This window comes from Brassica oleracea, chromosome C6, assembly GCF_000695525.1.
Source record: "Brassica oleracea var. oleracea cultivar TO1000 chromosome C6, BOL, whole genome shotgun sequence".
Lineage (NCBI taxonomy): Eukaryota > Viridiplantae > Streptophyta > Magnoliopsida > Brassicales > Brassicaceae > Brassica > Brassica oleracea.
Genome location: NC_027753.1, coordinates 11783472 through 11800645, shown reverse-complemented (window position 1 = coordinate 11800645; position 17174 = coordinate 11783472). Strand labels below are relative to the sequence as shown.

Here is a 17174-nt window from a genome sequence, read left to right as displayed (position 1 = left end):
TCCAAACTTTGTGGGAATCAGGACCTTATTCTATGATGTGTATTAACTACCCTCGTGCCCTAATTCATCTTATTCAGTGACCTTAGCAGAAGCAACAGACGCACATGTGGATCAAGAACACCCTGACATTACATCATCTTGTTCTCCAAAAGCTTTCAGCTTGTCGAGGTTACTCTGGAAAGACTTAACTCCATCTAACTTGAACTTAATCTTGACTGCAATTCTTCTTGTTGTGGGTGTTAGAATAGGGTTTAACGTGATCAACACTCAGGACTTCTTATTCTTTTTATCCATCTTGCTGATCCTGAGTGGCTAGCTCATCTTTAGCTAGTACCCACCTTAAAACCATAAGGCCTTTGTTCTGCTCTCATGCATTTGTTATTCAGTATCTTATGTGCAGATATGTACAAAAGGGTCAGAGAGGAATGGATTGACACAGTCTCTCACTCGTTGATGCAACAGAATTTTCTGCTGAGGAATAGAGTAAGCACATGGGGCAACCGCTCCGCCGCCGATGATCTAACTAAGAAAATAAGGGAGACAGGAATGAATGTGAGGTCAAGAACTCCAATGGCATGTCACTATATCACAATTGTTACATCCTGCTTCGTCACCATCACCTATGTATTATTCAAAAAAAAAAAAAAAAAGCTTTATGTACTTCATAATAAGGTGATGAAGAAGGAGAAGATTCTAAAGAAAAGATAGACGCCACTGGTAAATTAGACGGAGTATAAAGAAAAGAGATGAGAACCATGCAGATCAGAGCGACTGTTCCTAAAGAAGAACATGCAAAAACGAGTAGAGGCTGTGGACATCAATGGATCTATCCTCTCTTGCAATTTTGCGCGATATCCTGCATCTTCTACGAAATGTGGTAACCCCTAAACATTGATTAGCTCCACTTAAACACAAAAAGGTCTGTTTCATACCTAGACCGTTACCCAATCTAATGCCTATGATGAGAAGCTCACACTACTCTTAATTGAATATAAGGAGTTTTGTCTGGAATGTTTTAACTTTGGCAAATATGAGATACAGAGTATGGAGCCGTTTTGAAAAGCAGACTGTGGGGTTCTTGGTAAGGATATGTCGTTTTAGCTAAACTGCTTATATGGTTCAGAGATTCGTGGTTATTGTATGGTTGCTGAGAATAGGCGAGTTCCCACACTTTCCTTTCTCTCGGTTCTTGGTACTTGATTTTGTTTGAGGAAAAACAAGGATCTAAGTCTGGGGGAGTTGATATATTGTGTTGTTGGCACATTATACGTATGTCTTACTAATAGTTTTCAAGATTTTATCGAGTCTTTTTAGTCCCTTTCAAGTCATAACAGGTCTTTTAAGTACCAGCTAGAGGAAAAGAAGAGAGGAAAGTATGATTTGGAGTCTTTCGCGCGGAACAGCCAACCGGAGCAGCCTGAGTGCCTGTTCCAGCGACAGAGATAAAAAATGGAAGTTTCCAAATATTTCGGGATTTGCCCTAGATTTCCTATTTCTTTCCTCTACCCGCCTGTGGCTCCTATATATATATAGTTTCCTATTTATTATTTTAGACCTACCTTAATTTTTACGCAAGAAAATACCTGAGAGAGCTTTGATTTTAGCGATTGCTACTTGTAAGGGAGAAGACATCATCTATCTCATAGAAAAGATTATCCTGAACCCTCTGATTTCTTTGATCTAGTATATGCAGTATTATTCAGAAACCATGCTTCTCTGTTCTTGTGTTATGTCTGAGTAGTAACCGAGTTAGTTTAGGGTTCTAGGGGTTTGGATTCGTGAGCTAAGCATAAATAAGTCATCTTGAGATTGTCTACATTCATATCTGTTCTTATTGCTTGCATTGAACCGATCACCCAGTGCATGAATTAGGGTTAATCGATTTAGGTAGCCGTTAATTGATAACCTGATATGAATTGAATGAGCTTTGCATCCCTAGTCAGCGAGAGTAGATATTATGGTGTATTGTGAACATATCGGACTTGATCTCTAGAGCTTGCCATCGTGTCTTGATCCAAACGAGAGTTTAGGCATCAAGACCGACTTGCAAAGGAATCAACACCACGAGAGTGGGTTAATTCAACCTGAGTGATCCGAGTTTAGACTCGTTATAAACTGATTTTGAATAATTGCTTGGTTTGTGATTCCATACCTGAAGAAGAAACCCTAGACTAGCGCCTTTAAATCAATCCAAAACAACCTAATCTAGTTACCTGTTCTTTACGATATTTACTTCTTTAAAACCCTCACTTCATACTGGTTCATAGTATGATTATAGCAAACACGTTCACATTAGCTTAGTTTTAGGGGAAATCGGCCAATTTCTACATAAACAAAGGTCAACGGTCCCGATCAGTACATAAACATCTTACATGTACGAAAACATACATCAACTAGTATAAAATTTAATTTTCATACATGAACTTTCTAAATTTGGTTTTATCATACATTGACCTAATTTCCGTTAGTCAAACGTTGAGTTGTCGTTAACTGGTAATAGAAAAACGGCTAATTTCTACATCAACAGGGACCAATGGTACGGATCAATACATAAACACTTCACCTGTGCAAAAACATACATCAAATAATACAAAATTTAAATTCAATACATGAACTTTTGAAATCTGGTTTTAACATACGCTAAAGCTTGACATTTACCTAATTTCAACTAGTCAAATAATATCGAAGATAAATTGTCTGTCACGTGTTGATTAAGTAAGGTTTTTATTGTATTATGTGGTAATTAAATTGTATTACGTGGTAATTTAATGAGAAAAAATAAATCATGTAGGTCAAACGATTTATTTCTCGTGTAATTCATTAGTTAGCTTTTCTCATTAATTTTTTTCTTCAACTTTTTCGACAAAAGAAAACACTAACACCGAGAAAACGAAAGAAGACAAAATTGAACAAAGAGAAAAGAGAATGTCTTCGATAAGCTAAACATTCTCATTTCTCTCTGTCAATTACTACATACTACGGTTTAATTATCACATAATACAATAAAAACTTTACTTAATCAACACGTGACAGAAAATTTATTTTCGGTATTATTTGACTAGTGGAAATTAGGTAAATCTATTTTATTAAATTTAAGTACAAAATAAAATTAACTAATATTTTTAACAGATTTATTACATCTTTTCTTTCCTTATTTTCACTCAACTTAACTACTTTATTAATTGCATTTTTTCCAAATAATTTGACAACATGTCTTATAGAAATATAAACCAGAACTTACCTATATTTAAATGTTTTCATTATATCTTTTACATTTTTTTATACTTCTTAACTACTTCATTAATTATATTTGTCATAATAATTTGACAACGTTTATTTTACACGTTAACCATAATAATTCCATATGTTTGAATGAATTTTCTTCATCCGCGACAAGAATTCAAACCAGTTAACAAAAAAACATTTTATTTCTTTGGTTTGGTTTGGTTTGGATGGGTTTGGTTTTTATGTGCAGGAACATAACAATGAACAAAAATTTATATATTTAGAAATGTCATTAAACAATTTATAAAAAAATTAACAACAAATACCCGCGCGGACGCGCATGTCAAGCTTTAGTGTATGTTAAAACCAGATTTCTTAACTACTTCATTAATTATATTTGTCATAATAATTCGACAACGTTTATTTTACATGTTAACCATAATAATTTTATATGTTTGAATAAATTTTCTTCATCCGCGACAAGAATTCAAACCAGTTAACAAAAAAACTTTTTATTTCTTTGGTTTGGTTTGGTTTGGGTGAGTTTGGTTTTTATGTGCAGGAACATAACAATGAACAAAAATTTATATATTTAGAAATGTCATTAAACAATTTATAAAAAAATCAACAACAAATACCTGTGCGGACGCGCATGTCAAGCTTTAGTGTATGTTAAAACAAGATTTCGAAAGTTCATGTATTGAATTTAAATTTTGTATTAGTTGATGTATGTTTTTGCACAGGTGAAGTGTTTATGTATTGATCTGGACCATTGGTCCCTGTTGATGTAGGAATTAGCTGATTTTCTATTATTGGTTAACGACAATTCAACGTTTGACTAACGGAAATTAGGTCAATGTATGATAAAACCAAATTTTGAAAGTTCGCGTATAAAAATTAAATTTTGTACTAGTTGATGTATGTTTTCGCACAGGTAACATGTTTATGTACTGATCGGGACCGTTGGCCCTTGTTGACGAAGGAATTAGCCGATTTCCCATGAAAACTCACATTTGAAAATTTGAGGTGGGTTTATAAGAATGGAGTTGAGTGATTAATCTGAATGTTTAATTTTAATACACAAAACAACACTAGTTTGTAGGGCATCTTGACCCGGATAGTTCACAGGAATGAGCAAAAGGAACAGCAACATATTGAAAATCGTGACATAAGAATTGTGGTGTGGACCCACACTATTACCACCCCCTTCTCTATCGTCATCTATAGTTTCCATAAATCAACGGCTCTTCTGTAGCGTTACTGTGTTTGATGCGACAAAACGCCTGAGAGTCGTCAGATCTGGTGGATGGCCGATGAAAATACATTTCAACGGCTGAGATAATTTCGTTGACTTGAAAATCGGAAAAGTGGAGAGGAGATTTAGCGCTTAATAAACATGGAGAGTCCCTTCGCTCAAGCTCTCCTTCTCTCTATCCTTTAAAGCGGCCACTGGAGGTCCCGAAGAACCATTTAAAGGCTACTATACTTGCGGTGAATTTCTCTTCCTCTCTCTCTCTTTTTTTTTTTTTTGCTTTCTTTCTGTCATGGAGTGAATTTGATTCAACCATTTGTTAAACTTGATAGGATTTGGGGGGTTTGTTTGATTTATTGTTGGCGAATGATGATTTGATTCTTCTGCTTGTTATCATCGATCGATTTGTAGATCTCTAGAGTCGTGTGAGAAAGACACTTTTGGGAGACAAAAGGTTTGAGATTTGTTCCATCTAAACTTTTCAATTCCAAGTTTTTTATTTATTTATTTAATTTTAAATTGATGTGATGATCATATCTTGAGGGTTATTGAAGGTGTTAGTAGACAAAGAACATGGAAACAGGAGAAGATGATCTGTGCAAGAACAACTGGGGAAGTGCTTCCATCTTGGATTACGAGATGGCTAGGGAGGATGAGGAGGAGGAGCCTAATTTGCATGTTTTCAAAGCTTCTTCTTCGTGCCAAGACAACAACAACAACGGTGGTCAAGCTAGTGTTGATTTCCTGCAAGGCGTCAAGGCTCAAGCGTGGGATCCGAGGACCATGCTGTGCAACCTGTCTTTTATGGAACATAAGATTCACGAACTGCAGGGTCTTGTTCATCTCATCCTTGGCCGAAACGGGCAGCTTCAAGACGAGCAGCGGCAACTCGTAACCGCTGATCTTACTTCCATAATCATACAGCTGATTTCAACTGCAGGTAGTCTTCTTCCATCTGTTAAGCATCATAATATGTCTACTACAGCCCCAGGTTCAGCCTTGTTCCCTTTTCCAAGGGAGGCTAATAACCTTGCTTCACAGACCCTTAACAACAACGGTGGCGCCTCCCAAGAGCTCGTTTTGCCGAAGCCCATTGTTGGTGAAAGCCATGAAATGAAGAACGAAGATGATGCCGAGGAAGGAGAGAACCTTCCTCCCGGTTCCTACGAGATTAAGCAGCTTGAGAAAGAGGAGATCCTCGCACCCCATACCAACTTCTGCACTATATGTGGCAAGGGTTTCAAGAGAGACGCCAACCTGAGGATGCACATGAGAGGTCACGGTGACGAGTACAAAACTCCCGCCGCTCTGGCCAAGCCGACCAAAGAAACCGTACCCGGGTCTGAGCAGATGCTGGTCAAAAGGTACTCTTGCCCATTCCCGGGCTGCAAACGTAACAAGGATCACAAAAAGTTCCAGCCTCTGAAGACCATACTGTGCGTGAAGAACCATTATAAACGAACCCACTGCGACAAAAGCTTCACTTGCAGCCGCTGCCATACCAAGAAATTCTCTGTCATTGCCGATCTCAAAACCCACGAGAAGCACTGCGGGAAAAACAAGTGGCTCTGTTCCTGTGGTACCACATTCTCACGGAAAGACAAGCTGTTCGGTCACATTGCTCTGTTCCAGGGACACACTCCTGCGATCCCACTTGAAGAGACAAAACCTTCAGCTGCTGCATCTTCTCAGAGAGGGAGCTCTGGTTGCGGGAACAATAACAACAACGCAGGAATGGTTAGTTTCAATCTTGGTTCTGCAACAAATGCTAATCAAGAAACCTCACAGCCTTGTTTCATGGATGGGAAGATAAGCTTCGAGGAGTCTTTCTCGCCGCTGAGCTTTGATACATGCAACTTTGGAGGGTTCCCACGATCTATATTTGATGATTCATTTCAAATGCTTATTTCAAGTGCATGTGGTTGCTCGCCCATCAATGGTGGTGATGGCTCTGTTTCGGATACTAGTGTTTAAGGCACTTGCCATATATGATTAAGCTATTTTATAAGATGTTCTAGTTTTTTTTTTTTTGCCCTAGGCAGCTCCTTTGTGTCGTTACTTTTGTTATTTCCTAGAATAATATCATGAAGCAAAAGTGTACTTGCTTTTCTTAAAATCTGTTTGCTAATGTAAGAAAGTTGGATTCTTTTTGTTCTTACCTTTTATTGGTTCACAACTATGTGAATTGTCATTTAACAAATTTAGGAAATGAATTGACCTCTCCTTCATCTTTATTTTATACCAACCAATTTGATATATAGATTCACCACATATAAAGTATGTAACCAAATCCAGTATGCAACTACACTGTGAACTTGCGAATTAACTAAAAGTTTTTACTAAAACTTAAAGATCAGCCGCTAGCAAAAGCTAACATCGGCTCTTGAGTGGTTAGCACCAAGATGTGTTGGTGTGCTTGAGGTTTCTTAGTATCATCCATGCAAGGTTGAGAAGAAGCTTGACAGTACTTCTGAATCATTGCTTGTAGTTCTCTCCACCAGCCATTCCTCTTCAATCTGTACCTTCACATCTCTGTGATAAAACAAAAGGAATGATTACAGAATATCCAACAGGAGATGCATGCATTAATAATCAAAATGAAAGTGAGAAAGAAAGGAACCTTTTCAAGGCAAGAACTTGATAGTTTCTTCTCAAGTAATCTGCATATTTGGTAAGGGCTTCTTGAGCATATGGTCTACCCACAGTTCTTACAGCTGCAGCGCTTAGTAAACTCTCCAGAGAACCATGTTTCCTCACAAGTTTCATCGCTGTTTTTCTTCCAAACGCCGGGACAACATGCTGAATCCCTGGAACTCCATCGACCTTATCACCCATTATACATCCTATCACCAAAACCCATTATAGTCCTGTTTAGTAAAACTCCATACTCCGAACAGCCAAATTTAGTTGGTTTTACTGAGCAAAAAAAAAAAACAAAGCAATGTACACTTACGAAAGCTCAAATCAGACTGTGGATCACAGTTATACTGAGCATGGTAGTGTTTCAGCGTATAGAAAGACCATCTTCTGAGATCAGCCAATGGAATGACAATCTGAACATTTTCTGAGATCAACTGCTTAAAGTCTTTGTCAGGCGATGCAATAACCGCACGGTATCCTCTTTGCACGGCTTGTTCCATCAGTGTAGCCACCACATCGTCTGCTTCATGCCCTTGAAGTCTAACAACCTTGTCCATCAAACCAGCTTCAAGTCAGATCATTTATTCAAAATTCTATGGCTAAGTTCAAACACCAACACTACAACTGAGTAGATGCATAGTTTTACCCACTGGCACATTGCATTTTCGAAGAACTTCTTCGACGAATTGGTGTGGCCTTTTGGAGTATTTCCCAGGATTTGGTGATTTCCTATGCGCTTTATATGAAGGCAGTAACTCTCGGCGTAGCTTGTTACCTTCTTCTCCATCAAGAACCTACAAAGGAAACATCTTTCAGACGTTTTCATGGATTGCAGAAACGAAAAGACTTGTGCAGAGGAGGAGAGTGTTTTACAGCTATGACGGGATCGGTGAGGCTGACTTGAGAGAAGAAGAGTGAAAGCCAGTGACCAAACGCTTGCGAACTTGGCTTGTTTCCTTCGTAGCAGAGTGGACTAACGTCTAAGAAGAAGACCCTTTTCTTCTTCTTCTTACTGCTTTCTTCATTCATACCATCATTGGCAATAGCTTGCCCATAATCTACTCGATGAAATGCCTCAGTGGAAGAGGGCGATACTGAAGATGCACGAAGATGTGAAGAAGAAGAAGAAGAAGAAGAAGAAGAAGAAGAAGAAGAAGAAGCGACCCATTTTGCTCGCGGAGCTTTAGTCTTTTCGATGGATTGACTTCTCATGGAAAGAAGAAAAGAATTCGATTGAGCATATCCTACTGTTGTCATCATCTTCAACCTCAAGAGAGAGAGAATGATTTTACACTCAATTTGTTAATTATCCACAGACGTTTTCACTTTCATTTCTCCTTTTTTTCTTTTTCTCAGAAAGGTTATGGGCCTTAAGTGGGCTTTTCAGATGAAAATTTTACAACTAGGCCTGGGCGTAACCCGAAATCCGAACCGAAAAACCCGAACCGTATCCGGTCCGAAATGTTAAAAATATCCGAATGGGTCTTGTAAAGTGGTACAAAACATATCCGAACCCGAAGTGTTACTAACCGAACCCGAACGGGTAACCCAAAAAACCGAAAAATCCGAAAAAATATCCGAAGAAAAGCGATCCGAATGTCCAAAATAATATACAATATAATTATATGAAACATGAATATATACTTCAAATATTCAATTTCATATTTATTTTGATATGTTATCTAACAATAAGTATTTAAAATTTAAATAACTACCTTAAATACTTAATTATATATAAATAAATATATATTTCTTATGTTTTACTTTTAAATTTTAGATTTTATTTCGGGTATATCCGAACCGATCCAATATAACCCGAATTCGAATGATATATGATTACTTTATGGGTTTTATGATGTAATACAAAACCAATCCGAACCCGATGTGTTATATCCGAACCCGATCCGTACTTGCAAATTTATTAGAATGAGACCTAGGAGGTGTTATAAAAGAGAACCGAAATCCAAAAAACCTGATCCGAACGCCAACAGGTACCCGAACGCCCGGACTTACTTACAAAGTTATCTCAATAATCAACTTTTTCTTCTAATTGCAAAAAGTTTCGGCCGGAACTCATAATTCCAATATTAGTATAAACATTATGCTATACATTATACAATCAACATTTGTTAGAAAAATATTTAAAAAAACATTTACCAAATGCTAATACTTTCCAAATGCTCTCTGGTTAATATTTTTATGTGAAACTTTCAGTAGAACATTTATATTTATAATTTATAAAATTAAAAATATATAATTAATTCATTTATTTTATTTAATAATATTATAAAATTATTTTTATATTCAGAAAAAAATTATTTCTAAAATAAACTTACGGTAAAATATATATTTTTAAGTATTTCACATTTAAAATACAATTAAATTTATACAATTAAATTATATTTTAAATGTGAAATTATATTTTATAAAATATTAATTTTAATTGTAAAATTTATTTTAAAAATAAAATTTTTGATATAAACATAATTTTTATATTATTAAATAAAATAAAAAAATTATATATCTTTCAATAGAAATAAATATATCATATATTATATACTATTTTTATAATAATTTTAAAGAACATGTCGATATTGTTGTAGTAATCATTCTATTAAATATTTTAATAAGAGTATACATCTTCTCCAGCATACCGCTCTGCCAATCACACTAGGGATAAGAATCGGTTACCAAATCTTTTCTAGCAGCTGCTACGACTCGAACCTTTTGTTTCTCAATAATTAATCTAAAGGCCAACTAAAACTGCATGCCACTCTGAATCTAAAACAACTAAAATTGTCAATTATTGTGGCTGCAGTGATTTAAGTTAAATCTGAAAACAAACTGTATAAAAGTTTATTCAATTATAAAACGTGACATAACTCATAAAAATGATTCATGTTTCATGGCAATTTTCTTTCGGTGTTCTTGATGTGGCGTGATCCATCGTCACCGGTATCAACCATTTTCGGCTTAAGTTAACCTTCCTCCAGTTTCCGGAGGCGGCATTTAGAGTGGCTGTGGAGGTCTGCGAGGTTTGCTGGTCTTTCATGTCCTTGGTGACTCCTTATGGTGGTCCAACACATCCCAATACCATGGATTTCACTTGTTTCTTCAAGTGTTGCATCGCAATACTTTATGCAGGTATTAGAGCATATTCTGGTCCAAGAGCAGCGGTCTTCTCATTCCTTTCTTTATGTATCGTCGTTCTTGGACTCAGAGGTCCTTTACGTCTCTTGGTCATTGCACATATCTTGGCATTGGAGGGGAAATTATACAGCCTGGTTTTTGGGTCGCTCTCCCTTGGTTAATGTCTCTTCGCCTTACTCTTCTTGTTTCGTCTGACGCTTTAATGAATGTGATGTTTACAAGCTCTGATGAGTTCATTGGTTACAAACTACAACGGAGGCGACATGGAAAGTTCCAACATCCAAGGATACGAGGTAAAACTCACTTTTTCGTGGTCTTCGTCAATGGTTGAGAACGGTAAACGATTCTCTTAGATTTTGGATCTGATCCAGAGAAATGCACCGAGGTACCATTTCAGATAACATTTTGTCGCAGCCTAATTTGTCTATGTGGATTTGTCATCTAATCAGTTTGTTATGAATTTCACCTGGACTGGTTAGACTGAGACTAGGAAGCAATAAGCTAAAAGGACTGGTGGCTTATGCTGCGTTTCGAATCAACGCAAAATCTAACATATACAGAGATTGACAACAACTGTTTAACCGGCAGCATTTGGAAACCATGGGAACTTAGCAATGAACGATTCACGGGGATCCTACCTCATGCATTTGGAAATCTTACCAAGCTTTAAGTGATATAACTACATCAAAAAGCTTACAAGAGCAATCCCAGATAAGATGAGATTGTTAAGGAACCTCTTGATTCTTAGGATCCGAATGGCAACATGGTAGACAATTGCGGTGGTCTTAATAGTAACAAAAACATATAAATACATAGATATATGTTGAAATTTTTGTTACTATTAGCTCCGGTGCTGTGCAGTTTGTAAACATTCGAAATCCTAACATCAGCAGGAACTCTCTGAGTGGATCGATACACATTCATTTTTGCAGCTAGAGCAACTTTTCACCTTGAACTTGCAAGGAAATAATCTAAGTGGTACTATACCTGATAACGTTGGAAATCTCGGGCAGAACTGGCTAAGAGGGGGAAATCCAGTAATGCCATGAAAGTTGCAGATATCTTTGAATCTCACCGACAATATCTTTGAAGGATCATTCCCAACTTCATCGTCATTGTCTCAACTTGACCATTTGGAAGTTTTTCATCTGTCAAATCACAGATTTTCAGGAGAAATCCCTGATTTTCTGATCAGCTTAATATTTTTACATAGCTCATACTTTCCAACAGCCAGCTGACTGGAAATATTCCAAAGTTCACCAAGAATATTATAATCAATGTCAGTGGAAACCTCGGGTTCAAGTTGATAAAAGAGGATGGAGTCCTATCCAGAAAATGCCATCAGAGGAGCAAACTAGCTTTGGTTGTAACGTTTGTAGCCGTTGGATTTATTTCCCTTGTGGCAGTGATTATAATTGTCATCATGTCAAAACCTTTTAGGTGCTTCAAGGAAGTAAACAGCATGCAAGTCGACCATGATGAAAGATCAACTGAACTTCCCGAGGTCATTCGTGGAAATCCCTTACGTCAAACTCTCTACACATGTAGTTGTTCCTCATCTAGAGAATGCTTTGTTCCAGACAATGTTATGAAGTTACTACAGATCAGTCATGTCTTCCGGTTCGAGTGATTTCATCAAAAAACTTAACGCAAGAGACATACTTTTCTAGCAAGCCAGCAGTGAGCCACTAGATCTAGACCTAACGAGGTTGAGCAAGCTGCATCACTCAAATGTAATGGTTCCACTAACTTAAGTACTATAGTGAGAATGATTCTTGCTCTTCCATTAATTTGCTCACACTCGTACCCTTTACGATGTTCTACACAACCATTCCAACGATGTGATTGACTGGACTAGCAAGTACAATATAGCATTGGTAGTTCAGGGAATCAAATTTTTGTGCCAAAACCGCAAAATTAAGTTTTCCGGCTAAACTACAAAAATCAAATTTTCCTGCAAAAAAAAAAAGAAAATCTAATTTTCGCCAAAACCAAAATATTTAACTTTTTCACCTAAACCGAACAATGATTTTTCTCGCGAAAATCATGTTTTCTCTCAAAATCACAAAATATTATTTGTTTGTATTATAAATATTTTAATAAAAATATTATGTTTATCTAAATCATAAGATAATGTTGTTTAGTTGTGTTATGAAAAATATTATGAAATGGACCAAGTCTGGCTCAACCCATCTGTATATAAATTATGCTCAACTCGCTCACTGATCCACTGGTATGGGACTTTGAACTGTTCAAAGTAATCGATCCTTCCAGAAGCAATGGCAGCCTCTCGTCAGTTTCAGGCACCATCGGCTACATTCCACCAGGTGATATAATACTACAAAACCTTACTGAGCTTGTCGGAGAAAAATGAGCTCTTTTAATCTTTCACTTTTGATCTCATCATCAGAGTAAGCTTACACAATGAGGGTGACAATGGCTGGTAACGTCTACAGCTTTGGGGTGATTCTTTTGGAGTTGTTAATCGGAAGGCCAGCCGTCAACGAAGGAAGAGAGTTGGCCAAGTGGGTGCAGAGCCATTCGAGCCAACAAGAGCAGCCCAACAACATTCTTGACCTCAGAGTGAGCAAAACATCAACTGTAGCAACAAAGCAGATGTTAAGTGCCCTCAGTATTGCACATGCCTGTATAAACATATCTCCTGGGGAAAGGCCAAAGATGAATACTGTCCTACGGACGCTCACAAGAATCTAAGTAAAGATATAGGATGTTGCAAAATGTGTAAATTTGTGCTTGTTGCTGTTTATCTAAGCAGCATAGAGAGGATTTCCATGGCACCCCCTATTATCTGCATCTACATTACTGAGACACTCAGAAACAAGAAGAACCCAATGCATTCAAATTTGTAGTTTAAAAACTATCAGTCCATATCAGATTGAATAATCGAGCCTAAGAATACCAGATGGCTTCATAAGATCGAAATCAAATATGGATATGAAAATACTGCAACGAAATCATATGAGAAGGCCTTTCAATGTGCCAAATGTTGCAGGAGATATCTCAACACAAACAAATGAGTATATGTTCAACATTACTCTTTTAAAAAAGAGTCGATTCTATCAACGAAACAGATTACCGCAGAAATACAAAGCTCCCATGGAATTAAAAGCAGAGAAGATTGGGTCGCAAAAAAAGCAGTAATTAGGCCTAGAATGTAAGGTCCTTTGGGTCCTCAATAATGCTGGCCAATGTTTGCAAGAACTGTGCGAGATCAGCACCATAGATAACACGATGATCTGCCGTCACATTCACCTGTGGATTTGCAAGTGAACAGTAATCATTAACAAGTTCCGTGAAGACAAAAAGAGAAGAGTAACAATTTCTAGAACAAGAGTTACCTGCATCTGGTTTTTCATGCCGATGCGGCCGTCTTTAGTAGCAACCACTGTAGGTTGTGATGCTCCTACAGCCATAATCGCTCCCTTCATTGATCACAGAACTTAGTTTGACAGAATGTGAATTTGTACATAGAAGGGAAAGAACTTACAGTTCCAGGGGGAAGAATTGCATCAAACCGATCAACACCGAACATTCCGAGGTTAGAGAGAGTGAAAGTACCTGAAAGTAACCCAGAAGGAATAAGAAACAAGGCTCAAACGATCTCTTTACATTTGATCAAACGATCAGGATTACCAGTGTTGTACTCCTGGGGCTGCAGCTGCTTGGCTCGGGCCTTATCAACCAATTCTTTCCATTTTCTAGACAATGAATAAATGTCAACCTGTTTACAAAATGAGTTAGAACAATCCGTTGATACCGTTTCAAAGACAGAGTAAACTCAAAACTGTTGAAAAGAGCGCACCTTATCGGCGTTCTGAAGGACAGGAGTGATCAAACCACCATCAATGGCAACAGCAACAGCAATGTTGATGCTACTGTTATACACAAAACTGTTACCATCTCTGCAGGAAGAGTTTACAACTGGATGTTTTGCGAGTGCAAGTGCAGTTGCCTTTGCTAGTAGTGCCGTCATTGTCACACCTTTAGACTTAATCTACAAGCCAACCAAATAAGAAAAAAACACCAAACACCTTTAGAACCAGTCGTAATATGCTTCTCATGCAAATCATATACACTTTTAACTATCTATGTCTCACTGCAGATCAGTGAAAACCGGTTCCTATGACACTGAACTCTAACCCTTAAGCTCCAATTATACTATTCATCCCAAAGCTAAAAACCTTTTCAACCAATTAGTTTTTCTTATCAGCTTGCAATCAGAATAAATGGAAGATCCAAAAAAAAAAAAAGAAGAAGAAGCCACCTTCTTGTAGAGAGCATCAAGAGCATCGGTGTTGATTGTGTAACCGACTCTAAAAGTAGGAACCGACAAGCTCTCAACCATGTTCCTGCTCACGGCGCCTTGCATTGTGGTGAATGGAACAACGGAGCCGAGCTCAACAGCAACAGCAGGAGCCATAGCCTCCTTTTGAACAGGAGGAGCAGCAGCAACAGCGGCTTCAACATCTTTAGCAACAATCCTTCCCATTGGCCCGCTTCCAACTAAAGCAGCCAACTCCACTTTCAACTCCTTCGCTAGCTTCTTGGCATAAGGAGAAGCCACCACTCTCTTCCCTCCTTCCGACGCCGGATGCACAGCCGACGCGGAAGACACAACTTTCGGCGGAGGAACCGAAGCCGAAACCTTCTCTTCAACAACCGGAGGTGCTTGGGAGACAGGCGGAGATGGAGAAGTGCCTCCACCACCACCGGAAGCTTTAGCCCTAGCATCCGCGATTTCTTCCTCAGTCTCAGCTAACAAAGCAATGGCGGATCCAACGGGAGCCACACCGCCTTCCTCGACCATGATTGCGGCGAGATAACCGTCGTAGAAAGTCTCCACGTCCATATCTGCCTTGTCGGATTCGACGACCACAACACTCTCCCCTTTGCTGAGCTTGTCGCCTTCGGATTTGACCCAGGACACGATTTTGCCTTCGGTCATGGTGGAGCTGAGAGCAGGCATGAAGATCTCTCGGATCTTCGCCCGGACGCTGACGATTCGTGGCTTGTTAACGCGGGAATGAGGAGCGGAGGAGGATCGGGTTCTGCAAGTGGAACAAGGAAGGAACGACGTGTTGAGAAGACGAGACATGTTTTCGTGAATCACAATGCTCTCAGAGTAGAGAGTAGAGATGGGATTTAAGGGGAAGGATGGACGTTCCTCGGAATTATCGAATTAGTTTACCGGTAACAACCACTGTCGTCTCTTTTCTTATTTCTCACGCGCCTTTTTGCTGTCTATTGGGCTTCTTCTGAGGCCCATTTTGTTGCTTAGTTGTTTTGTCCTTTCTTTTTTTTTTTTTTTTCTATTTTAATTAAAAATTAATTTAACTATTTTAATTGTGTAGAGTTTTTATTAATTTCTTTATGGCAATTCTTTCGAATAGAATTTTCTTTTTTAAGTTTTGTCACAAAAATAAACCTCAAAAACTAAAATGACCAAAATAGCATTTTTTATTTTCAAAATTTTATATTTTTTTATTTTTTAAAATTTGAAATCTTATCCCCAAAAACCCTACTACTCAACTCTAAACCCTAAACCCTAAATCTTAAACCTTAAACCTTAAACCCTAAACCCTAAACCCTAAACCCTAAACTCCACCCGTTAACTCTAAACCCTAATGTCTAGATTAATTAAACCTACGGGTATAAGTGTATATTTTTTTTTGATAAAACATTTAAGTATATTTTGGTCATTTTTATTTTTAAGGTCTATATTTGTGACAAAAACTTTTTTTAGGTCTATCCTAGAGAATTTTTCTATTCTTTATATCAAAAATGTTAGAAAGACAACGAAATAAAGAAATTTCTAAGCTATTTTTGTTTCGTAAAAATTACTAATAGATAGAAAAATAGACCGTTAAATACTAAACTCAATCGCTTTCTTCACATTATCTTAATTAATCTAAACAAATAGCAAATTTTCGTTGACTGGGCTATTTAAAATTTAATTTTAGTCACCATGTATTATTGTCTACTGTTCACACTGAATGAGACAACGTTATTTCAAAGTTAAAATCTTTGAAATTAAATACTCAAATAGTACTCTTTAAAATCCTAAACCTCATATCGATTTCACCTCATATTTTTGTTTCCTTTTCCTCATTTTCCTAAAACCCAAAATTTTTTCTTTTCAAATCGATTTTATTAACTTTATAGTTAAGAATACGTGAATGAGATGAGTTTCGTTTTGTTTAGAAAACCCAATTTGGAAAATAAGGTTATCCTTCAAAGTATATTTGTGATAGTGATGTGTCTATATACACATCAACGAATTATTCTTGAACTTCACTTTAGCAGTGTAAAACTAAAAGAGATATAAGTTTGATTTGATGATTTTCCACACCATTGTTGGATGATGAAGATAAAATTAACAACATCATTGTTGTTTGATATGAACATCTGTTTAAGTGAGTAAAAGAGTCAGTGTTGAAATATATGTATGATAAATTACATACATACATTAACCACGTGTTAGTGGTCCAGTGGTTAAACTCAACCTGGAAAATCATGGGTTCGAATGCCGCTGGGAGGTGATTATATTGAGGGACCTTCGGGCCCAATACGGAGAAGCCTGCTAATGTGTGGCCACTGGTGGGATAGGTTGGGGTCAAAATCGGTCACGACGGAATCGATGTCCGAAAGTCCTCAGAAAAACCGAATCTCGTTCAAAACTTAAAAAAGCCGAGAAAACGAATAGCCGAAACGGATCGCCCGGCGAGCTCGGCCGCAACACGAGCCAGCTCGCCCGGCGAGCACGACCGTGTCGCCGGTCGACTCGCCGGCGAGCTCGGCGTTGACAAGAGCCAGCTTGCCCGGCGAGCACGACCGTGTTGCCGGTCGGCTCACTGGGGAGCTCGACCGTGGCACGGATCAGCTCGCC

At 37.8% G+C, this 17174-nt stretch overlaps 4 protein-coding genes across 8 annotated transcripts; 2 read left to right on the top strand and 2 right to left on the bottom strand.

Moving 5' to 3' along the window:
- The first annotated feature begins 4455 nt into the window (after window positions 1-4455).
- Window positions 4456-6623, top strand: LOC106298255 (protein SENSITIVE TO PROTON RHIZOTOXICITY 1). Of its 4 annotated transcripts, none has more exons than XM_013734350.1 (3): window positions 4456-4716; window positions 4810-4931; window positions 5032-6623. In XM_013734350.1, the coding sequence occupies exon 3, from the start codon at window positions 5051-5053 to the stop codon at window positions 6449-6451; it is 1401 nt and encodes a 466-aa protein (XP_013589804.1). In that variant the 5' UTR covers window positions 4456-4716; window positions 4810-4931; window positions 5032-5050; the 3' UTR covers window positions 6452-6623. The 4 variants fall into 4 exon arrangements, with proteins under 4 accessions (XP_013589804.1, XP_013589806.1, XP_013589807.1 ...); XM_013734352.1 differs by having other exon boundaries at window positions 5021-6623; XM_013734353.1 differs by having other exon boundaries at window positions 4471-4716; window positions 4889-4931; window positions 5021-6623.
- Window positions 6624-6750: 127 nt separating this feature from the next.
- LOC106298257 (5'-3' exonuclease) lies at window positions 6751-8438 on the bottom strand. Its single transcript, XM_013734356.1, has 5 exons — window positions 7991-8438; window positions 7768-7911; window positions 7431-7665; window positions 7098-7320; window positions 6751-7009 (listed from the first exon to the last, which is right to left on the bottom strand). Exons 1-5 carry the CDS (start codon window positions 8375-8377, stop codon window positions 6910-6912), a joined length of 1089 nt encoding a protein of 362 aa, XP_013589810.1. The 5' UTR covers window positions 8378-8438; the 3' UTR covers window positions 6751-6909.
- A 2092-nt stretch (window positions 8439-10530) lies between these two features.
- LOC106297487 (leucine-rich repeat receptor-like tyrosine-protein kinase PXC3) lies at window positions 10531-12982 on the top strand. The gene is given in 10 exon segments (XM_013733719.1): window positions 10531-10603; window positions 10828-10954; window positions 10956-11033; window positions 11161-11180; window positions 11183-11476; window positions 11479-11784; window positions 11787-11810; window positions 11813-12188; window positions 12446-12594; window positions 12678-12982. Coding segments are annotated over 10 exon segments (1752 nt in total).
- A 222-nt stretch (window positions 12983-13204) lies between these two features.
- LOC106298256 (dihydrolipoyllysine-residue acetyltransferase component 5 of pyruvate dehydrogenase complex, chloroplastic) lies at window positions 13205-15487 on the bottom strand. 2 transcript variants are annotated; one of them, XM_013734354.1, is made up of 6 exons: window positions 14553-15486; window positions 14091-14282; window positions 13922-14009; window positions 13776-13846; window positions 13627-13710; window positions 13205-13540 (listed from the first exon to the last, which is right to left on the bottom strand). In XM_013734354.1, the coding sequence occupies exons 1-6, from the start codon at window positions 15381-15383 to the stop codon at window positions 13436-13438; spliced, it is 1371 nt and encodes a 456-aa protein (XP_013589808.1). In that variant the 5' UTR covers window positions 15384-15486; the 3' UTR covers window positions 13205-13435. The 2 variants fall into 2 exon arrangements, with proteins under 2 accessions (XP_013589808.1, XP_013589809.1); XM_013734355.1 differs by having other exon boundaries at window positions 13230-13540; window positions 13627-13691; window positions 14553-15487.
- Window positions 15488-17174: the final 1687 nt, after the last annotated feature.